At 33.0% G+C, this 24186-nt stretch overlaps 1 protein-coding gene across 2 annotated transcripts in view; it reads right to left on the bottom strand.

Moving 5' to 3' along the window:
* Nucleotides 1–5690: 5690 nt before the first annotated feature.
* Nucleotides 5691–24186, bottom strand: part of LOC106465291 (ras-related protein ORAB-1-like) — a 26618-nt gene continuing 8122 nt past the window's right edge. For both annotated transcript variants that reach the window (XM_013925497.2, XM_013925498.2), the window contains exons 4-7: nucleotides 13302–13349; nucleotides 12812–12907; nucleotides 9224–9355; nucleotides 5691–6096 (exon numbers count right to left, since the gene is read on the bottom strand). In XM_013925497.2, the coding sequence (XP_013780951.1) occupies nucleotides 5896–6096; nucleotides 9224–9355; nucleotides 12812–12907; nucleotides 13302–13349 (477 nt within the window). In that variant the 3' untranslated portion in view covers nucleotides 5691–5895. The remainder of the gene's footprint in view (nucleotides 6097–9223; nucleotides 9356–12811; nucleotides 12908–13301; nucleotides 13350–24186) is intronic.

Genomic DNA, 24186 nt, shown 5'->3' with positions numbered 1-24186 from the left:
CATCAATATTATAAAGTCCTCTGTTTTTCGTTGTTGTTATTGTTTTAACTTCACATGATGTTTTATTGATTACAGAGTAAAAGTTTTGTTTAATTCATTCACAAAGTTGCACCATGTTTTCCAGGCATCATCACCACGTAAACGTTGCGAACAAAAGTTTTACTCCGTACAAATGAAAATCTTGTGTGAAAGTTATTTTTCTTATATTTATTCAATATGTTGTTAGTAGAACTGCATGGATATACACGTAGATTGAGCACTTTCTTTCACTATACGTTTATGTAATGCCTTATCTTAAGTATTACCTCACCCCCTAAAATAATGTTTCATTCCTACTTTTGACTTACACTGCAGTGTGTATTATCATTCATTTCTGATCAAAGCGAGCTACTTACAATAGGTAATATAGTGTGCCGTTATTACTTAAAATTTGATTAGAATGTTTGTTTCATCAGTTGATTACCCTGGCTTTTAACGATATTTTCAGTTGTCATTCAAATAACTTCGCACAAGTTGCAGCCAGCTTAACAGATTTAGATTAGTCCTAAAATCCACATACTTGAGATAAAATTACAAAATAATGCTCATAATAAAAACTATATAAAATATGCATGGATATTTTTTAAAATAAATAAATAAAGTAAATATATATATGTATTAAACATTTCAAACAATACTCTTTTAAGAAACTAACATTCAAGAAGAATTAGTCGCTGTACATTGGCCTAAAAATGTGATATTTTCACTAGATAATTGTTATGTTTTATAATACTTCCCCAACTCATGATTTCAACTAGTGTTACGACGTAATGCTAATCTAACATATGGTTTCAACTAGTGTTACGACGTAATGCTAGTCCAACACATGGTTTCAACTGGTGTTACGACATAATGCTAATCCAACATGTGGTTTCAACTTATGTCACGACGTAATGCTAGTCGAACACATGGTTTCAGGTGGTGTTACAAACTTCGATTATTTATTTATGAATAGTGTATCGTTTTCAGGTAAATAGAAGTGAAATATTAAAATCGGTAAAGATCTTGGTTTATCTTAAATATTATGTACAAATATATATGGTATCGTAAAATGATCTGATTAAAAAAAAAACAAGCTACATTTGTAACTTAAAACCCATCATCATCATCATGTCCCTCCATCTTTCCCGGTCCCAGGCACTTGTGATTACATCAGTCACCCTCTCTGTGTGTAGCCAAATTGTTTAATTTAAGGTGTTTTTGATTTGATTATTTTAGTGCAAACAGATTGCTTTAAGTCCGAGTGGGGAATTGAACCTAATTTAACCACTGAGCCACCAGGAATCCCTTGAGAGAAAACAGAAGTTTTGTCATAAAAGTTACTTGAATGAAATTGTTTAATGACCTAAAATAAATAGTCCTTTATTATTATTAAATGACGGGTTTGGTTGAAAATCTAAGTATTAGTTACGCATTTATTTTAGTTTGTTTGCATTTTTTTTTAATTCACGAAAAGCTAGAAAGGGCTCTGTACTAGCCGTTTCTAATTTAAAAGACAACAGCACCCACCACCAACTCTTAGACTGCTACTCTCATAGACAGTGAGATTTGATAATGACTCTTATAGTCCACCGTAATCCAAAGTGCGATTTGTTTTTTCGTGTGTGATAACGAGACATCGAACCACTGACCTTTCGATCCACAGTCCGACGCACTAACCACTCACAAGGCCTTGACCAGACCATCACATACATAATTCTTATTTACACGTACCTAATCCTGTTTTACACCTAGTGCCAGTTGGTGAGCATTTCCATGCAAGTTTGAAGTAAAATCTGAAATCTTACACAAGTCCCTTTGAGCCTATCCTATTTTAGTATTATTACGTGAAACCATTTTAACAGCTGTACGAAACTTTATTACACGCCATGGAAAAAAAAATGACTTGGTATTGTTTGCTGAATTTCGCTAGTGATCGACTACAGGAGAGACAACTAGTCAATACACATACACCACCCAACTCCAATTCTTGGGGCTGCTCTTTGACAATAAATAGGGGGATTGATCGTAATTTTAACGGCCCCACAGCTAAAAAGGCGAACATGCTTGGCAACAGATCTCCATTCCACGACCCAAAAATTGCTAGTAAATCACCCTAACCACCAGGCCATTATTTGGTAATTAGTATTTACAAAATATTCTTCATATGCATGAATTCATTTATAAAATGTTACACTGACACGCAGTCTATAGATCCCAGCTTTGGCACTTGGATCCACTGATCCCCGCCAAGCACGTTTGCTTCATTTTGTTTCGATAACTTGTCAAAAACGGCTGCCGACTTGCTCCTTCTTAAAGATCAACCGGCCTCTGCTACGCCTTGGACTTGCCTTCACTTCTGCCTACTTGCCTCACCATTATACGTATATATACGAGAATATATATGTGTAAATTGTTTTTGTTATTTATTCGCCCATACAGCTCATTAATCCGCTGACCATTAATTGAAATTTAACCTTATGCCTCGAGCAGGGTGAAGGAGGATTGCTAATCTTCGAGAATCCTGGATTAGTAATTATTTTTAAATCAAAATAACTGCCAAAAACGAACGACACACAAGTTGAAGTTGTTTTTTAAGGCTTTTATGTTGTATTTCAATTTCTAACCAATTTTATATTTTTGTTATCTCCTGTGTTAGGAAATAATGATTGACGTTTTTATTGTAGGATATTTTAAGTTGATTTTTCTCTTCTTACATACTTTTTATTGCTTAAGTAGGTCACTGAGCATTAAAAGTTGGCAACTATAAGGCTATCAAACAAGCACCATAAGAACGTAACAAGATATAAAAAGCAATTAGATTTCATAAATAATATAGTGATACTTGATTTCAGAAGTATGAAAGTGAAATATTTTACATTATTACAGAATGATTCTGTTTTCTTATTTTTACGAATCAACTGATAAGCAAAATTTTGTAACATCACATAAAAGACAGTATTGGCACAGATTATGAATATTAGTAATATGGCATTATTTCACTATCATGGATATACTCAAGCACTGAAAAATATTCCTCTGAATCACCAAGTGTGACTGAAGAACCTCATACACAGAGTATTTTTAAATACGAGTCACTGCCTTATACTAAGTTATAATACCACCCGAATAATTATGGAAACACGGAATAAAATGATAATGCAAGGAATAGTTTTTCCATCATAATCTTACAAATTTTCTAAATATACTTAATTTTGGATATTTTATGAGATTGAAAGTCTCATTCTTAAAATAAAAGTTTATCTTGTGAATCCATTCCTAGTCTAAGAACAAAAGGAAACTTTCAAGATTATGCCTATCGATATGTCTTGTAAAATACAACCTAAGCAATACATGAGTATACTATCAACAATGGTTAAAAACAAGAACACCAAGTATTTCTTATCTGTATCTAAATTTAAGCAGATATAATTCGCTGTTGTTTAGGTCTTTTCGAATTTTTTGTCTTTTAATTTTTAATAACTTAAAACAAGAATCATGTGAAATGTATTTAAAATAAATGTAATCTTGAAATATTACTTTCTAAAATCTTCTGGTCTGAATCTTTTCTTCAGTTCAATCTTTAATCTAATTTCCACTAGATTACAAGTTATTGAACCCAAAGAACTTATGATAACTTCAGCATGAACCATCATATTGGCATTATTTTACATATCTTGTCCATAAATCATAAAATTCTTTCTCACGGTCAGGCTCCGAAACAACACTGAATTACACAAAATAATCTCAAAGCTAACTTAACCATCCAGTTTCAGAAGAATGGATCCATACTTTTCAGATCAGTTTTGGGTCTGCTGCTTCTTTGATGTAAAGTGGTAACACAGAACTTACAACATTTACAATAACATTTTATTCGTGTGGGTTTGGACGAGACATTTTTATTCATATACATATCATGTATTGATAAAAAGAAAAAAAGTGAAACTCAAATCTTACTTAAACTTCCAATCAATTTCTCAAATTGTTAGAGGTTATTAATACACTTCCCTTTATATATAATAATAACATCATGGAGCTACAGAACCTGTTTGAATCCACACATTTGTTTGAAGCCTTAACATAATGTAATGTTTCGAGTATGAATGATATTAAGAAGTTAATATAATTACTATCTACTGTCCAACAATCTCCCATGATGCTTTACTGTAGCTCCCCACTAATGTTAAATAAGTGTAGCTTAACAGAAAATGTTTATAAAAATGTTTTCAATTATTCTTTCATATATATTAACATTATTTACAACTACAAAACCAAAAAAAATACCTAGAAAAAATTATTTAATTGTTGGTAAAGCATCACAATATTATATAAGCTTTTATAATAGTGAATGACTGGTTTCAGTTAGACTGTATTGGTGGAATGATAAATGTTCAATATTACATTTTCAAACCTGATAATATTAAATTCCAAGTTTTAAACTTTCAAACCAAGGTATATAAATGTACAATATAAACAAAAGTTACCACAGACATCCTGAATGTCTATGCAATTCTTCTATATAAACAAAAGTTACTACAGACATCCTGAATGTTTATGCAATTCTTCTATATAAACAAAAGTTACTACAGACATCCTGAATGTCTATGCAATTCTTCTACTTCCTCATCACTCAACACAAATAAATTTTAAGTGTACAATAATTACCATTTGCTAATAAATGAATAGTTCATTTGGATGTTTGACAAAAGTAGAAATACCATGTAACAAAAAGTGTTATTAACACATACATAAACCAGGTAAATTAATATGTAGAATTATACACGTTAAAAAAACTTTTATTTGCAAGCTTTCAGTCCTCTTACCAGAGCCTTCATCGGCCAACAATGTCACAAATAAAAGTATTTTAATTTAGAGAAACGTCTGTGTATAATTCTACAAATACATAAACGAGTTACAACTACTGTGATAGATTAAATGTTATGTAGTAACAGGCAAATATCAAACTTTTTTAACAATGATTATAAGAAGTTTTCTAATGCAAATAACTTCACCTGATATACCGTGAAGTAAAATCAATAAACTCTACTTTACAGACACTGAACTAAGTGGTTACAGGCTTTTCATAAATACATAAAAGTCGACCAAGCCAAGGAACACACAATGCAGCTTAGTTTTTAGTAAACAAAAAACCAAATGAAGCATTTACAAGTCATATTTCCCAGAATGATAAAAGTTCATGCATATCCTAATAACCCTGGAAATTTAATTTAGTGAAACTATGCATAAAACACAGTGAAATATATCAAGAATTACTAAAAATCTAAGTCTCTTTTTAAAAGATAGTGAAATATTCTGGAAATACATACACGTACGTGTGTGTATACATTTTTGCTTTTGGTAATGGAAAGTAGGGACTTTTTTTGTTTCTTTACCGAATATTAAAATGATTTATGTTAAAATTGAACAAGGAAAGCTAACTTGAATTATGCAATTTGAATATAATCCAGTGAACTTGATACTTATGCAGAGGGAGTTGATTTGGAAGTGTCAGTAGTGTGGCAGTTATGTTCAAAATTGGCCCCAAGTGGAAACTATTAATAAATTTCAGTTCTGTTTCCTATCTATATGTAATACAGAAATATTGCATGGCTTGAAGACCAATAGAGGTAACAAAAGTGAATTAACTTTGAACAAACTAGTTTTCTTCTGTATAAATTAAGCAAGTGTTCTTACAGAAGGGACAAAGGTTTGGTAAAAGTTTCTGTACTGTCTGTCAGGCATCAGAAAAGTATGTGGACAAAGTGATAAGATTGCCCAATCCCATGTTCACTAATTACAAACAACACATCCACAGAAGAAAATATTTTTTTTTAGTTATAGAAAGAAACTCCAAAATATGATTAGTTGTTTTGAATTCTAACAGCAACCAGACCCTTGTGGCTTTACAGGAGTGCTAGGATTTATCTTATCTCCAGGTCGTATTCCTTCTCCACCAGTTGTTGGTGGACCCATACGGTTCTTGATCTCTGCTGCCATAGTCATAAAGGCCTGCTCTACATTTGTGGCATTCTTTGCACTTGTTTCTAAGAAAGGGATGCCTAACTGGTCTGCAAACTCCTGAAGGAAAAATAAAAAACAATAAATATAAGCAGGTTAACTAACTATGTTAACTGTACAAAAATAAGGACATTATATTACTCTATACCTACTACTATCTATATATACATTTCAGTTCAAAATATAAAGAGATTCATTAATTCTACCTAAATATATTTTCTTCAGTGCTCACGATATGGGTTAAATCTTTGTCATTTCTAACTGAAAAAACAGTAATTTATACATCTTACAATATTTAGGACATTTTACAGCCTTGGAAAATATGATGTTTGTCGCTTCAACAGTATTACAGATAGCAAATGTATACTTTGCTGCAACCAAAAACTTTCACTGGTGCACTCAAAAATGTATTCATATCACAACCAATAATGTACAGCTCACGTAAATTTTAAAAAATAATAAACTCTCCTTTCTCATTACTGCCTTATGACAAGACTACAGTGGACAGAATATTGTTAAAATTGAAAATTATGTATAGCAATAACCAACAGTAATTTGAAATGAAAAGCATGTTCAATAAACCATAAGATTAATAGCAAAATGAAGGAAGAAAATGCAAAAAACAAATGATGTAGAGAAATTTAAAAATAATATAGAATACAGTGGAAAATAAAGTACTGTAAATCAACAGTAAACAACTCACCATGTGGTCTGGCCTTGTGTAATGGCTGTTAGAAAACCACTTAGCATTTTAAACTACTAACAGAACTACTAGTATAAATTTTAATTGTATGTCTCATCATTTTCAGAAACATACTACTGTTAACGCTGATGAAACAATGCAATTAAGGAAAACCACGAACAGATACATCTGCAGAAAAGCTCAGCCCAATAAATGTATTGACCAAAATGTCCTTGAGGTTGAACTTGTCTCTCTGGATAAACTGATTTAATTTTGTACTGTTTACCAGGCATTGCTACAAGCAAAGTCAATAAGCTTTTAATTGTCCAAAAAATGAATTGATTGGAAATTCGTTTTTCAGAACTCGAGCTGGACTACAATAAATGATAATCATTGCACCCAAGTCTTATAAATGCAGACTTACTGAACAAATTGAAGCACAGTCATGTGTTTGGCATTATTGTGAAAGAGACTAAACATTTATCAGTGCAGAAATGGTTGCGTATTTATGCTATTGATGTCAATAACCTGACACAAGATTTCTAGTAAAAATAAGAATGACACATGGTGAGGCCAATACCAAAACGAATTAGTCTTAGACTACATGGTGAGCTTAGTATAACCACCACATTAGTACTGTAGTACTGATGACGGGCAGAAAAAATGGGGCTAGAGTTAAGCTTAAAGCATTCCTCCCCTTTTCTTATGCATTTTTACTCTTTAGCAAACAAACATACTTTGATTTCTGGAGCAGCAGTAAAAGGTATCACATTCCTAAGCAAGTTCAGATGTTGTCTCTCCATAGCATATTATAGTTTCTCTTATTGAGTATACAAAGTCAGGAGATGAAGTGAAATAAATGAAAAGAACTAATTTCAGTTATATGGCTCAGCATTAGGAATGCCGTATATGCAATTCACAAGAGCTCCTCTATTCTGCCTATCCTGTCTCAGTTATCTGCTGATGGAAATCTAGTGGCTCTGCACCTAGCAGCATACTTTTATATCTTTAACTCTACATTAGTCACACCTTTTATGCTGGATGTACGTGACAAACTAGCTGTGTTGTGCTAAGACATTTCAAAAGGAGTCCGAGTTTTTGAGAGATTATGCCAGTGATTGAGGCATATGTGACAGTGTTAAGATGTCTTAAAGGAAATACATGGCCATTACTTGTCAGAATTTAGAAAATGCGTCTCTATAAATTAAACTACTGCCAAGGTGTTCAAAATTAAAAATTCTCAAGTTGAGCTTGGTAAATTACATTGATAAAGCAGAAAGATAATTTTAGTCTTTGATGTTGAAGTAGATTGATTCTTTAAAAGAATGAATCCTTCAGCAAGTAATGACCCTTCTGTAGTAGCTCAGTTTCAGAGTTGTAGCACTCTGCTTAACCCAAATGCCTTCTCTTGGACAGAACAGCACAAAGTGAAAGAAGTTTTAGAACATGCTGAGGGTTGGTCTAAGGTACAAATGGCAACCAATTGAAGAGAGAGTTGGAAATGGTAAATAGCATAAATGGAAGCTACACAAAATGTAGGGTTAATTTTTGTAAAATTAACTAATGGGGGCTGTTTTTCTTTCCACTTAAAAGTTGTGGAAAGAAAGAAAACACAGGAGGAAAGCTAGACTTTTTAGCCATATACAGTCATAAAAACACAGATAAAAGGAACCATGTCTCCCTACTGTGATACAAGAAATGTTGCCTAATTCTTGGATATTTAGGTTAAATCTGTCAGGTTGTATTTACGTTCATCATTACTGTAAATGAAGTCAAGACATTCTAGTTCAGGATAAACACACTTTTGTTACATTTTAAAGTTAATTCCATTTGTGAACTAATGTGATTGTTTGAAACACCGTAGAATTAAGTAATAATGTCAGCGAGTCTGAGGCTCAGTCCTTCACATCAAAGAAACAGTTGAATACTTTATCTCAGTAGTAAAATGCCAGAGAAGTGCATTAAACACAATAACTAATACATATGTAACGAATGCAATTTATGTATACTATATTTATTCTTAGTAGCCTTTACTAACTGTATATTTCCCAAGAAATATTGAATCAATTAGACTGAAAAACGTATTCAAAACATGTACTTTTATATTTTAACTATGATAGGCCTATCAATACTGTAAAAAAAAAGAAAATAGAAGACAACACAGTTATAACTCCATAATTTTTCCTTAAGGTGACCACAATTTTCATTTTTAGCTGATTTAATTCAGAAAATTAATACTGAACAAAATTTCACCCTGAAATAAAAAGCAACTGTATTAACTTTGACTTATTTTATTATAACAAAAATCAACTACTGTTCATCATAAGAAATATTATTACTGCTGACAAATTTTGGGAGTGACCACTACTGACAGGATACAAAATATCTGAAGCACAATCTTTAATAAAATATTATCAGAAGACTTTATCATACATAAAATTGTTTTAAACACAGTTTTATATCTGCAATCAAAATATAATTGACAAAATGCAACTTTTATCGAACCTTTGCTGTCGTGTAATCCACAACTTTTTTTGTTGTCAAATCACATTTGTTTCCAACTAGAAGTTTGTTCACATTTTCGCAGGCATATCGATCAATTTCTTGAAGCCACTGTTTCACATTATTGAATGATTCCTGAAACACATAGACGATAGTTTGTTGACCAATCATAATTATGGTTAAAACAGACAATTAAATGTAATACTATTACTATTCATGTGTAAAAATTCTTACCACAAGAAACTTACATACAAGGTGGTCGGGCAAGATAAAGAAACCAACAACACTTATTTTCAGACCTGTAGTAAGAGCTTCATTACTCACAAAATATTCCAACTTTCTTTTATTTATTTAAGAGTTAAAATAAAAAATGGCCAAAATACATTAAAACCAAACCATCATTTAAAATTTCTTCAAAATAAAATTACAGGAAATCAGTTTAGTTGTTTATGGTTGAATCAAAACCCTGAAATCATCCACTCTCATTGTATACAGGCTCAGTCACTTTGACCAACCCTGTAACCACCAGGCAATCATTAAAGCATATGTACTATAACTTTTAATCTAGTAAATGTATTTTCACAAAATTTGGCAATCTTTTAGTGAACACTACAATCCTTTTCCAAACAAAAAAATCAGATTTCTTAATTAAGGTTTTTACTAAAAACTTGACTGTGAATTTATGAAGTCAAAGTGTGACTCAGATTCTGACTAGTCTGAATGCAAGGTGATTTTTATTTCAAGATAAAATCAGTATTCATCTTACAGTTAACAAATTTCATTTGCATAATCTTTAATACTTCCCAAATGAATAGTTATTTTTAAGTAAATCTATATCCTAACACTATACAGACTCAGTCCTTTTCATCAACCTTATAACCACCATAAAAAACATTAAATTAATCTAAATTTCTCTTCTTTTTTTTTCTTTCTAGAATGATGCAGACTGCAACAGAAAATTACAATTATTTATACTAAACAGCTTAAAGCTTATAACAATTTACCTCTGTTTTTATTGTCTTATTGCTCATTGAATCATGTTTGACTAATAACCCCACAATAATAGCTTTAAATCCCATAGCAAACGCATAGCTCTAGTTATGGTATTGAAATACAAAATACAGAATTTGCTTGCAAACATACTCTACAGAGAAATGTTTTGTTTTTCTTCATTATTTAGTCTAACAAGTTTCTAATTTTTATATTCTAATTACTCTTATAACAGCAACTAAAAATAATATACGAAAAACAAATTTATTACTTATGTTTGGCCTCTTGTGTTTTTGCTGTCAGCCTCTATCAAAAACTAAACCCAATCTTCTTGTAACATAAGTAGTAGTACAAAAAATATATTCTATTTATTTCATACAAGCATTTAAGAACACAAAATAATAACACACACAAAGCACACTATAAATATTATAACGTTTTTAACTGGTTTGATAACTAAAATATAAGTGGCTGAAAATAATTTTCTTTTCTGGTCAATCTGAACTTGGCAATAGCAACTTTAAATCTATAGATTACATAACTCAAAAGCTGCCATAAGAACAAGTAAACATTATACAACATTTGGTAAACTAAAACTTTGTCTTTATATTGATCTTATGACATCTTATGAAAGAGAGGATGTGATAGGATAGTGTGGCAAGTAGATTTGACTTTCTGGTTTATATCTCCATAAATAAAGAAGATTGAAGGCTATAAAAATTAGACTTTGCCCTAATAATATCTATATTGTAATGGGTACTTTATATAAAAATCAGGACATCATATACATGTGGAAAAGAAAATGAAAAAGGGCAAGTCAGGGCAAACAAATGTCATGATACAGACAATCATGGATTGGAAATTTATTTAAATATTTTCTTTTGAAATCAAGAAATTAAAACATATATATATATTATTAAAATTTCAAAATTATATTTCAATGCAAAGTTCATTCGTATACATTGATAATAAAGTAGTTTAATTAATTTTTGTATGTAATTCTGTAAAAAGTTGTGACATGCATATGTTTATCTATCCATATCAAGAGAGTTAAGGTTGGTTTAATTCATTATTGATAGAATGATCTAGTTCAAGAAACCCAAAATTTTATGAAATGAAGAAACTCTGTATAATTTTACTGTTTCCTTAAATTTACTAAACCATAAAAGAAACACATGTGGCTGAATTCCATTATCCTTTTTAACCCTTATCAACAAACGACCAAATAAAATTACAAGTTCATGTTTAATGAAGAACCTACTGAACTAAATAATTAATTTAAAAATGCAGAAACAGCAACTTTTACAGTACATATATTCTGTTTAATTTGACCCATAGTATCTGAACTTTACCTGATAACCCGATATTATGGGTCAAAACACTGTAATAATTAATATCAAAACTTGTCTACTGTAAAAGTTATTGCATTCTAGAATACGTTGAAAAATCATTTCTTCACCTTTTTTTTAGTGTCTTTTCATATTTTTTGAGAATATTAATTAGACCCACTTGCCATGCCCACCTGTCACATTCTCTCTTTCACAAATTGCCATTAGTTCTCTCTGACATTTTAAACTATATTATTTATAACAATAGAAAGCCAGAGTTTTATCTATCATTATGGGTAGTTCAAAGCACACATAACAACTTTTTAAAATGTTACATTCAAACATTTATTAGCATTTTTGCAATGACTTCCTGTATTTTACGTGACCTTGTAACCACCATGTAAACATATTTTAATTTTGAAAATACTTAATGTATCTACACAAAATTTTGCAAGCTTTTAGTAAACACTAAAGGTCTTTTGTAGTCAAAAAATCAGAATTTTTAATTAAGTACTTTTACTAAAACTATTTCTGTAATTATATGGAGGCAAAGTATCAATTGATTTACAACCTGTGGGGTAGGATTATTGGTTAGACACGGGTCAAAAAAGCTATAAAAACAATAAAATTGAAGTATAAATAGATGTAGACCATTACCAGCTTTACACTATTTAGGATAAACAATTCTAGTTTCCTATTACAATTTGCACTCATTCTAGATAGAAAAAAAGGGTAATTTAGATTTATTTCATATATTTTATGGTGGTTAAAAGGTTAGTCAAATTAACTGAATACATATAGAGTTATTAGTAGAGAAAATAACTAATAAAATATAATTTTACTGACAAAAAAAGGTTTTAGAGATTATGCAAATGAAATTTGAGAATTTTCAGGTGAAGCAAAGTATATTAAATCTTAACATGAAAATCACTTTGCACTTGGAGTAATCAACACTCTAACTCCATATATTCAGGGAACAAATTTTAGGTAAAAATACTTACGAAATCTGATATTTCCTGTACAAAAGACTTATAACACTTACTGGAAGCTTGCCAAACTTTGAGAAGATCCACAAAACATTAAAAGTTATAGTACAGAAACTGAGGCTTACTTTGAGGTCACAAGGTCTATGTAACTCACTGAACCAATAATGAGATGGTTAATATACAAATTAAATTTAAATAGATTTTGTGTCATAAACACTTATTACTACATTATACAATATACATGTTGTGATATGATCAGGTATCTGGACAGAAAATATAAAACCTACCTGATCTGTTACATCATAAACAACAATAATCCCATAAGCTCCTCTATAATAACTGGATGTAATAGTTCTGAATCGTTCCTGCCCTGCTGTGTCCCACTGAAACACAAACTACAAGTGTGAATATAAAACTTTTGTGTCAAATGTCATAGATTCTACCTCTTTGGTCTTTAAAACAAAGAATTAAATGTTTCTGTGCTACTGAGATGGAACATACTTTCAGACAGATTGATCACATTTAAAATAATGTTTTAGAAAAAAATACAAACTTTGTGTGATAATCATGTTTTGATGTAAACAGAAATTCAGTTTTAAGTATTTTTTGTTATATGAGAGATGAAAATACCAAAGACTGACTTATCACCATGAACAATTAGTCACACATTAGAGGTTACATAACTGTTAAACTTGATTAAACATTTATTTAGATACTAGCCTACATTGTATACGCACAATATTTAAATAAATCTTCTATTTCATTCAAATTACTTACAATCTGTAGCTTGATTGTTTTCCCATCTAATTCTATTGTTCTGATTTTCTGTGGTGATAGAGGAAGATAAATATTACTCAGCAACCCTATGAATCAATGTTGACATTTTTTTATTGAACATGTATTAAAAACATCTGTAAAAAAACTAAAATAGTTGATCTTCATTAAGGTGGTGGACTTAAAACAGTGAAAACTCAACACTTGAAATGATCATGCATAAATTGAACACTAGGTACTAATTTGGAGTACAGAACTAAGAAATCTCTCAGTTACTATTTTATTAAAAAATTTCATTAAACTCTGAAAATAGAGTTAATTATGATTTGTACAGTCTCCTCTGTTTTTCCAAATTGCAACTAAAGGTGTTAATTGCAAGGATGATTTTACTCTAAATTAACTGAACTGTTCTCAAGTATAAATATACCAAAATATAAAAAAATAACATAGATTTGTTACTACCCAACCCATTGTTCAAAAACCAATTCATTAGGTCTTACACATAAGCTTGTCTTAAACTAAATTTTACACTAGTTATCCCAATAATGGAAAATTATATGATCAACTATTTCAACAAAACACAAATGAATCATTCTTACACTATATTCAAAACTACCAAAAGAAATAAAATCTAATATTCTGAAACCTTGCAATTCATAAGGTTTCAATTAATTACACCATGAATTCTTTTCTCTCCTTAAGTGTATTAATTTTACTTGTACTATAAAATACTACTTATCACAATGTTTATAAGCAAACTTACATAATCACACTTAGAAATATATAATTAATCATTTTTCAACTGAAATTCATGGGAATAACTAAAAAAAGAAATAGCCGATTTTCTTTAATTTTGGTAAGTTGTACTGAATTCTATGGTTACTAATTAATTTTTTTCATATCCAAACTTAGTTTTTATGTACATTAATTACTGTTTTGGATATTTTTATAATACATACAAAAAATTTTTGGGAAAATACACATAAATTGTTCTTTTCATTACAAATATAAAATAAATTAGATCATTTTTGACAATTATTATGAACTTTCTAAATAGATAAAGCTACACTATATTGTTACGACAGCGGAAGTCATGTGACGCTGGAAGCATGCACGCTGGAGTTTCTAGAAGGATCATGACTGTTCCTGGCAACTCTAGTCTTTTCTATGTGCCCTCTATTTTAGTATATAATCCCTGCCAAATAACTTGCAGATAGACAGATATAGAGATAGATAATGGAGTCAAGTCGTAAGTAAAGTGCGTGAGTCGTTGTGAATTACAGCATGTGTTTAAGTTAAAGTGACTGTGGAAATTAAGTGTATTGCAAAGTTGTATTGAGAAAGAATAAACTAATTTTATTTAAGAAAGGACTTGTATCGCTGAAGTTCTTCGGAAAGAATTTTTACAGGAAATTAACAAACGACCAGAGACGTAACAATATCTATTTTCTTTAGAAATATGTTTAAAAGCTTGGGGAAAGATGAACAAGATATGTAGAATTTCAAAGAGAATGTTATGAAAGAAGACAATTATTGGGATCTTGATGACAGAAGAACCTAAAAGATAATTTATATGGTGCCCTCATGGCATAAAAGCTTAATAAAGTAGTTATAGGAAAGGCTAGAAAACGTATCCAACAAATGGGTAAGGTTAAGAAGACTGCAGTAGACTCACACAAGAGAAAGCAGTGGTTGGTGATTCCTTTTGTAGAACAGAGAAGTATGTTGGGTAAACAGGGTAAAAATTAGTAATATTCAGGTCCTGGAAGCTATGATAGTGTTGAGAATGTTGATGATGTCATTAAAGGGGCCAGTAAGGAAGTTGTTTCTGTTATACCTGTTGGAGATAATGATCTAAATTGGATAAAGTGTAAGGAGATACTAGAAAAGAACAAGAAACTGATACAGGAATTTAAGTCTAGTAATCATTGGTTGATTTTATCAGTGGTGTTTCGAAAGTTTAATTGTGGTAAGGAGGTTTGGTGGATGAACTTGTGAGATGTATTTACCAGAGTGAAATATTCTAAGAAACAGTTGGTCTACATTAAAGTAGGAGGAGAGATTGCTTTTTTTTGCAAAGGCTATTAACTGAGTTATTCATGAGATTTTCAACTATCATTAGAAGTGGTTAGGTGATAAATGCTAATTTGAAGGTATTTGAAAAAAAAAAGTAGTTTTTATTATATATATACAATGAAAATTGTAGGAACATTTAGCAGTGTAAGACTAGAGGAAAGGCAGCTAGTCATCACCATCCACTGCCAACTCTTGGGCTACTCTTTTACCAACGAATAATGGTATTGACCATCACATTATAATGCCCCCATGGCTGAAAGAACGAACATGTTTGGTGGGACGAGGATTTGAACCCGTGAACCACAGATTGCGAGTCAAGCTCCCTAACCACTTGGCCATGCTGGGCCAAAAGGAAAAATGTCATACTTAAACTTGGAATGGTTTATAAATGAAAATAAATGGAGAATTAAGTAAAAACATTACACATACTTAGAAAATTCAAAAAGATTTGATAGAATGAAAGACTTACAGGAAAATAAAAGAATAAGAGAATTAGTTAAAAAGGAAGTGAGGAAATGAAAATGGATTTATGATACAATGTCAACACTAACAATGCAGACTTTTTAAGCATGTTAACGTTAAGAAGAACAAGAATATTAAAATAGAGGTTGCACCTTTAAATAATCAAGATGTGAGAAAACTAAATGTTTTTTGGTAGTTTTTATTTGGTAAGATGTAAAGTTCAAACAATAAATAAATCTCCCTTCAGCAGATTATCTGATATCCCTTACTGAAGTTAGGATAAAGTCAAAACTGCTGAGCTTCAAGATTGAGCTAGATTATATTTATTCTATGAAAATGAAGGAAACAAAAGAGCAGGATTTTGGACCATTAAACTTGAGTTTTGTAGAGGAGGGGCAACTGGCCTCCAATTTATTCACGACAATAAAGACAAAAGAAAGAGTGAATAAACTGACAGATCAATGGCATTAAGTATCTGACTCGAGGGGGGGGTTAATAAATGTATTCTTTGGATAAACTGGAGATATCTACTTCCAGAAGAAAAATTCCCTTTCTGAGGGGGTGTCACCATTTTTATTGCCTTTGGGTAAAAGGTGTTATTCAAAGTCTTTATTCTCTGTATCTCTTTCTCCTCAATCAACTTCGGGCATGAGCTAATGTATGAAGGGAAGAAATCAGAGAAGCTGACAAGGTGTATTTTTCCAGTACTCTTAGCTATTGTGGCCTTCACCACCATAATGAGCACATATCAAAGAGTCAGTGCAAGATATTTTGGAGTCTCCAAACTGCTGACATTAAAAAGATTGTAGTAGGTTTGGAAGTTAACATTTTCCCAAACTGAAAATGTATTTCCAATAATACTTATCTCCGCTGACACTTCAACTATTACTCAATCTACAGGGTTTCCACTCTTTGCCCATCTAAGCATTGAAAACGATTGCTCCAGTCTTTATATACCCTGCTCAAATGCCTTTGGCAAATTCTAATTCACAAATTCTCCACCAACTTCAATGCACCCTCTATCTAGGTACTGTATATAAGCACCTCATTTAGATATTGTAATCACTTTTTTGAGACATAAACCAGCTTTTAGTTGGAAGGCAGGGTGTCAGCAAAAGTAAGTATTATTGGAAATATATTTTCAGTTTAGTTTAGGAATGTATACAGAAATCATCTGTGTAGAACAGAAGTGTACCAATATAAAGATGGTACACGAGTGGGGAACCGCACTACATCCAGAACAGGAATGCTCTTCACTAAGAACTCAGTTCCTAGATCAAAGGTGGAATAGAATACAAGTTATTTGTCAGTAAAGGCCAGCCCCAATCAGATAGCCAAGGTTCCACAACTTGGGGCTGGAATTAAGGGATATGGTACCTATATCCCACGTTGGTGGCTAGGGCTATTGGACTGCAATATTATATATACTTTTAATTGGATCCTAACCTGTAGCCATAGAGTGATGCATTTTGCACCACCAGAATCACAATGAGAAATTATGCAACATCAAAGTGGACAAACTTTCTCCTCCACCTGAAGTAGTCCAAAAGGCAACACCCCAGGCTCGGAATGACAGGATTGTGTATGCCATACTCAGCGAAAGGAACAGAACTCATCCAGTCTGGAATTATGAACATTCATCCTCACTCTCCAATCAAGTGGACAAGGAGTACTCCACTTGCCCATAGAATTATGGAGAGGACATGGAACCTGTACTCAACCAAGGACACAGTTTGGGACCACATCACATTCAGAATTATGAGGAGATAGTGGACCTCCGTCCATGAACAATATACGAAACTGATATTGATCAAAGAGAAGAGCCATGAACCCTCCAACCGAATAGCTTCGTGTCAAATCTGAACCAGAACTACAAGTAGGCTCCTGCGGAGGCTGGTGCCACTTCTACTGACATCTGGGGAAATCATCCAGGGACCTGAGTAGGAGGCCTCCCAACTTTGCCCTCTTCTCCAAGAGTAGAAGAACACACACTAACACACTGGAGGAAAATCCTCTGTCCGCTGCTCCAAGGTAAAGACTCCCAAGCTCCACCAGTAGAGTCTGGGGGGGGGGGTGAAGGTAATACATGTTTGGGAGTCTTAAGGAACAGTGCTCTGAAAACTGTGCAATAATTGAACCAAGTTATCTACATTTTTAAAAGCAAACCAACTCCGATTTATTCAACCTGAAGATTGGCAGGGATGGGTAGGATCCCCTTTACCTTTACTCATGATAGTCCGTGAATGGCAGTCCATGATAAAAAGGTAATACCATCCAGTAAGTGCCTAGATGGTCTTATGGAACACCCCATTTCAACAGTCTATTGCAACCTGTGGTAATTATAGTGAAAGTGGTTGCTAGTGCAGAATTGAAAAGACAACTCATATCTGCCTGGGCAACATTCGCCACAGAGTGGGATACAGTGAAAAATAAAAGGGATACTAAAAATAAAAAAATTATGTGATTGAAGAATTACTCACCCCTGGTTAAAATCTAACAGATGTGGTCAAAATAGCTACTGAGGGTAGTCAAAAACCCTCAGAAGAGGAAACTGCCAGATCATGTAAGTAATGAGATAGGAAAGTATTAGGAGTAGTCCACATACCAGCCTGCACAATGTCTTCCAGAGGGCAGTTCAACCCGGGTGGCTAATGACATATAGATATGATGAATCTGGTGAGAAGTGACCTGCAAAAGATTCTTCTCCTATAATTATAATCAATTACAGGCAATGAGAATCAATTTACAAAGCCACCGCACTAGCTTAATGGGAGATAAGTCATGGGAAATAGAAGGATTCCAATGAATGAACAATCGATTCCTACTACTTCTAAAAAGTAAGTACGAGCCACATAACACTTGAGGGTCCTACCAAGACATAACAAACAATCAGGATTGGAGTGGTTATAAAGGTGAGAAATGGCTGGAAAATGAATTGGTGAGAAGGATCTTTCCCCTTCCCCAGCTGTCAGAGTCTTAGGAAGAAATGACCTATGAGGGTAAAGCAGGACAAATGTGGAATGATAAAGAGTCTGATGCACATGGATTGCAAACAACTCTGACCAACGACATCCACAAGCCAACAACAACAAAAAATACAAATTAATAGAAAGGTGAAACAAAGAGCATGAAGCTAATAACTCAAAGGGAGGATGATACAATGTGTGTAAAACAACTGTAAAATCCCAGTTCAGTAATTGAAAAGGTCGTTTGGGTAGAAGAATACGAAGTGTAAACCATGTTTGAGCTAGCCAATATGGTGAAACTAAGAGAACTTGACAGAGAGTGGAAGGAATCCTAGTCAGAACCAGGGACAATAGCTGAATTGGAGAAAAGGCATACAGATGCAAACCTGTCCAATCCTGATGTAATGCATTTACTGCCAGTGCTTGAGGATGAGGTATCGAGAAACCAAAACAACTGCAGTTGAGACTTCCAATGAGTTGCAAAGGCATTGATCATTGGAGACCCAAACTAAGAACAAATCCACTGAAAAACCTCGTGATGTAGCATCCATTTCGTCAGAAGAATCCGGTTGGGTCGAGACAAGTGATCTGCAATTAATTTCATCACTCCTGGAACATGAGATATTAAAAAACTGATATAATGAGCATGAGCCCAGTAGAGAAGATCCAAGGTATGCAAAAAAAAATGTATCGAGAATGTGTGCCTCTTTGACGAGAAATCTGAGAAACCACCAGGGAATTGTGTGAATATATCATGACAACTTTCCCCTCAAAAGAGACAGATCTTGAACCATAGCCTGGTGTATTGCAAGGAGTTCAAGAACATTGATATGAAGGGTAGACTCATCTTCTGTCCAAATACCCTGGAACTCCTGACCTTGAAGATAAGCTCCCCATCCCTGAAGAGATGCATCTGTGAACAGGCGGATCTCGGGACGAGGTGGTGGAATGGGTGCTCCATTACTAATGTTGTTCCAATCCAACTACGATGTTACTCCTGAGTAAAGAGACAGGATGATTCAACGGGTCAGAATGCATGATCCATTGATCATGCAGTAAAGAAACCTCATATGTGCTCATCCCAAATGAATGAGAGGTTTGAGGGATGCCCATATCCCCAAAAGAGAGAGAACCATCGGTGCAGTATAAGTAGGAGACAGAAGTAAAAGCCCAATGGCTCTCTCCATGTCTTGTAACCTGATAGGGGTTGATTAAGCTTGACTTAAGTGAACATTGAAAAACACACCCAGATGGACGAGATAATGCGTCGGTGACAGAATAAATTTCTCCAGTCTGATAAGAAAGCCCAATTTTGTGGCTTCTGAAAGAAGAATCTGAGAGTGTTGTTCTGCTAATCAATGTAATGGTGCAAGAAGGAGCCAGTCGTCTATATAATGATGTGTGCAGACCCAAAGAATGCAGCTGATGAGAAAAAACTTGTGCAACTCTGCAGAAGACATAATGTGCTGATGCAAAACCAAAAGGTTGAGCCCTGAATTGCAGGACTTGACCCTTGTGCGCAAATCTAAGAAATCTCCCGGAAGATTCCACTATGGGAATATGGAGATAAGCATCAGTAACATCAAACTTGGTCATCCAGAGTCCTGGGGCAGAGTGCCATCGTAGGTTGAGAAAAGATTCCATAATAAAGCGAGAAGGATCTAAAAATTGGTTGAGTTGAGACCGATCAATGATTGAATGCCAATCTCCTGTCTTCTTGGGTACAACGAATAAATGGGAATAAAATCCCAGAAGAACGGGTTTGACCCTCTCTACTGCCTTTTTTATTAAAAAATCTCTTATAGCCTAGGAATGATGCTCCATTTGTCGAGGATCTGTTGGAGGTGAAAATCCCACAAGTCCAAATGGGGTTCCATCTCTTGAGAAATTAAATATACCTCCTCCTGGCAGTGAAAAGCCAAAGCATGCTGTTCAGATAAACTTGGGGTAAAAGGCATAGCTATCCCATTGTGTAACTGAGCAGCAAGTCTTCCAGCATGAACAGCAATATCAGGAGAAGGAAGAAAAACCAAGTAGTCACTAGCCATCCTTTCCCCCAACAAGGAAGGAGTAGAGTCAAATGCAATAGGAGAGACCTCCAAAAACTCAAACCCAAGTAACCAACTGAAAAAAAAAAGGCTGGAGGTGGCTGATCAAGAGAATCCTCTGTTGAGTCAAACCTAGTAAAAGAAGGAACCAGAAAAAGAATCTAAATTCTCTCCAGCTGATCATGAGTCATTTGCAAAAACCACCTCAGAACCCCTCGAGAGACACATTTGGTCCACATTTATGTGTCCATCTCGCAACAGATCACATCATGGACAGCCTCGACTGAGAGTGACCCCTCCCCTGGCTGTTGATAAACACCAGATAGCAGAAATGGAAGAGGTCTGGTTAGACTTCATAGTAGAAATATTAATTCGGGAATTCATACCCATCATTTGTTTTTAAATTAATCAATTTAAAAATATAAGCAAAAATATAACTGTAGTCATGCCAACTACATCCAAAGTCACAACAAAAATCATGTGAATAATCACAACACTTCTCTTTATAGAACCCATGCCAAATGTTTGTCAAGAAAAATTTATTACATTATCTGAATGAGGTGCTTATATACAGTACCTAGATAGAGGGTGCACTGAAGTTGGTGGAGAAATTTGCTAATTAGAATTTGCCAAGAGCAATCGAGCAAGGTATAAAGATTGAAGCAATCATTTTCAATGCTTAGATGGGCAAAGAGTGGAAACCCTGGAAATTGAGAAATAGCTATAGTGTCAGCAGAAGTAAGTTTGTTTTGGAATAAACATCCTAACTTTGGAGTTCAAATAAACTGCATTTGCATTTACAGGTTGACAAAATGCTATAAACATCAAAATTTGAGACCTAGTTGGCTCATATCTGCTATTTTTCCAAACAGAAAATTCCTAACAGTTGAAGCATCCTGAATGGATGTTTCAGCAAGGATTTCTGATTCAGATATGTTAAGGAGATGTCTCTCTACAATAACTCGTCCTAGATATTGAGTATTGTGGAGGTATTACCTCAAAAGGTATTTCCTCAATGGCTTTTGACATGAAGAGAAGTTCACTGTCTTGTTCATTATGTTTTGATAATACGGTTTTCAGGTCTTAATTTCTTTACAGACTTTAAAAAGCCAGCAAGCCCCTATAAGCACTTTTGAATAAAAAAAGGAAGAGATCTATTAGATAGTTAAGTTTATGACAGAGAATGTAAAATTAGAAATGAAGGTACAGAATTAGTAACAGATGGTGACTTTATGCTTCCAGCATCAATTATACATGGTCATTTATTGGATATTTTCTTCATTGGAGTTTGGGGTTCCATAAGGAAAATAAATCAATAAAGAAATCAGTGCTTACTAACCATATCTAAAATGGTGTCCTACACTAGGAACATGCTACATTATCAGAAGCTGAGGATAGCAAATCATTGCCAGGGTTTCATAGGTATTATATTCAAACACCAGTACCAAACAATGTCCACAATATCTGTTGAGGACATCTAATACTGGTAATACTTCAACTGATCAACCAACTGATCCATAAGGGAACTATCCCAGGGTCTTTCATCTGCAGGAATTAAGCTAAAGTACTGTACTGCAGAGATCTAGGTACCACTCAACTACAAGGACCATGTGAGTGGTCATTTAGATCCAAAACAAGGTAAGCTTCACATGGAGAACCTTCCCTAGGAAGTCCTATCAGCAAAAATGAGAATCCATATCAAAGAGCAGCATGGAATTTATCAAATATACTTTCTTTGAAGATGTTAAATCTAATCTAGATATGGTTAATACTATGAATATGTGTACTTGGAGTTTCAGTATGCTTTTCCTAAGGTGCCAAATAAGAGACTTCTTATTAAGATGGTATAAGTTGAGCAGGTGATAAGCTTGTTCAGTTGGTTTGGTGGTGGACCCACAAGGTTGTTACTAATGGAATGAAGTCACAGTGGATTAATCCTCTGGCTACAGGTACGTCAAAGTGTGCAAGTTATGACCTTTTTTTTTTATAATAATTATTATTACAGAGTTATGTTTAAAATTTGATTAAATTATTATCAAAGTATATCAATAAACTTAGCTTCAAAACATAGTTCATAAATCAAATTGTAGTACAAGTTCTAGCTTGTTAATTTCAAAATTAAATATTTAAGTAAATTGTCAGTCTTTCATCTTCTGCACCATGTGACAATTATTACTTCCAAATTGCCCATTTTAGGTATTCTTAATATCTTTATATGATGTCCCAAGTTTCACACCAATTACACGTAAACTAAACTTGTAGCCTCCAATATTCTTGCATTATGGAGATGTAAACCAGAAAGTAAAATGTACATGCTTCACTCTCCTAACACATTTTTACTGTAACATTTATAACCAATAGAAAGACAAGGTTTCATATTACACTTTAGTGATTTACATATAAAGCTAACTTGTTCTAATAATAGGTTATGAATTATTTAGCCTAAAGATTCATCATTGTGGCTATTGACAAGGTCACCTCGATCAGGTAAAGGAATTATTTTAATCCACTTATAGTTTTGTTAGAAAAACAGTTAAATTATAATAGTTTTGGTCATTGTTTTTGTGTGTTAATATTTTGGGTTCTTAATTTGATATATGAAATAACTAAAAACTATTATATATATACTACTACCATTGTTACCAAAAAGTAGGGTTAGGTTACATTGGAGGCTGATAGCAAAAAAACAGAAAATGGATATAAGTACTATATTTCTCGTTTCTTATGCATATGTTTTGTTTTTATAAAAGTAACTAAAATATAAAAATCAGAAACTAATTAGGTAAGATAAGAAAACAAATGGAAAAAATTAAGTAAAACATGTCTTAGAGATTTATGATGCAAGTTGCTAGTGTGTTATCTAATTCAATAATTTTTTGCCATAATTTCAGCCATGCACTTAACGAGTGATTTATAGTTTTATTATACAAGATTTAGCAATTAAGACTCATTTCAAAAAGCAATAAAATAAGAAAAAATTGAATGCAAAAAAAAGGTAAAGTTGTTAAAGATAAATAATTGATTAATGTTACAAATGTTAATGTTACAAGTGATATATCTCATAGTTCTGTGCTAGAGGCTTTGCTATTTCTAATTTCCATAAACGACACTTATAATGGAGTAACCAATAAATCTAGGTTTTCAGATTAATCGTTGTATTAAGTTGTACAGATGATGCTGTAGTTTTATACAGAGTTCAAATATCTGGTGAGCTTACTAACACCTGGAAGATGCCTCTTATCTTCATATATGCAATGTTATGTAGGCACATTTTGTTAAACAAGACCAATGTCTGTAGGTTTACTTTCTTCTTAGAATTCTTCTCAAGAAGTCGAT

This window comes from Limulus polyphemus, unplaced genomic scaffold (assembly GCF_000517525.1).
Source record: "Limulus polyphemus unplaced genomic scaffold, Limulus_polyphemus-2.1.2 Scaffold1897, whole genome shotgun sequence".
NCBI lineage: Eukaryota > Metazoa > Arthropoda > Merostomata > Xiphosura > Limulidae > Limulus > Limulus polyphemus.
This window is presented reverse-complemented; position numbering and strand designations above follow the sequence as displayed.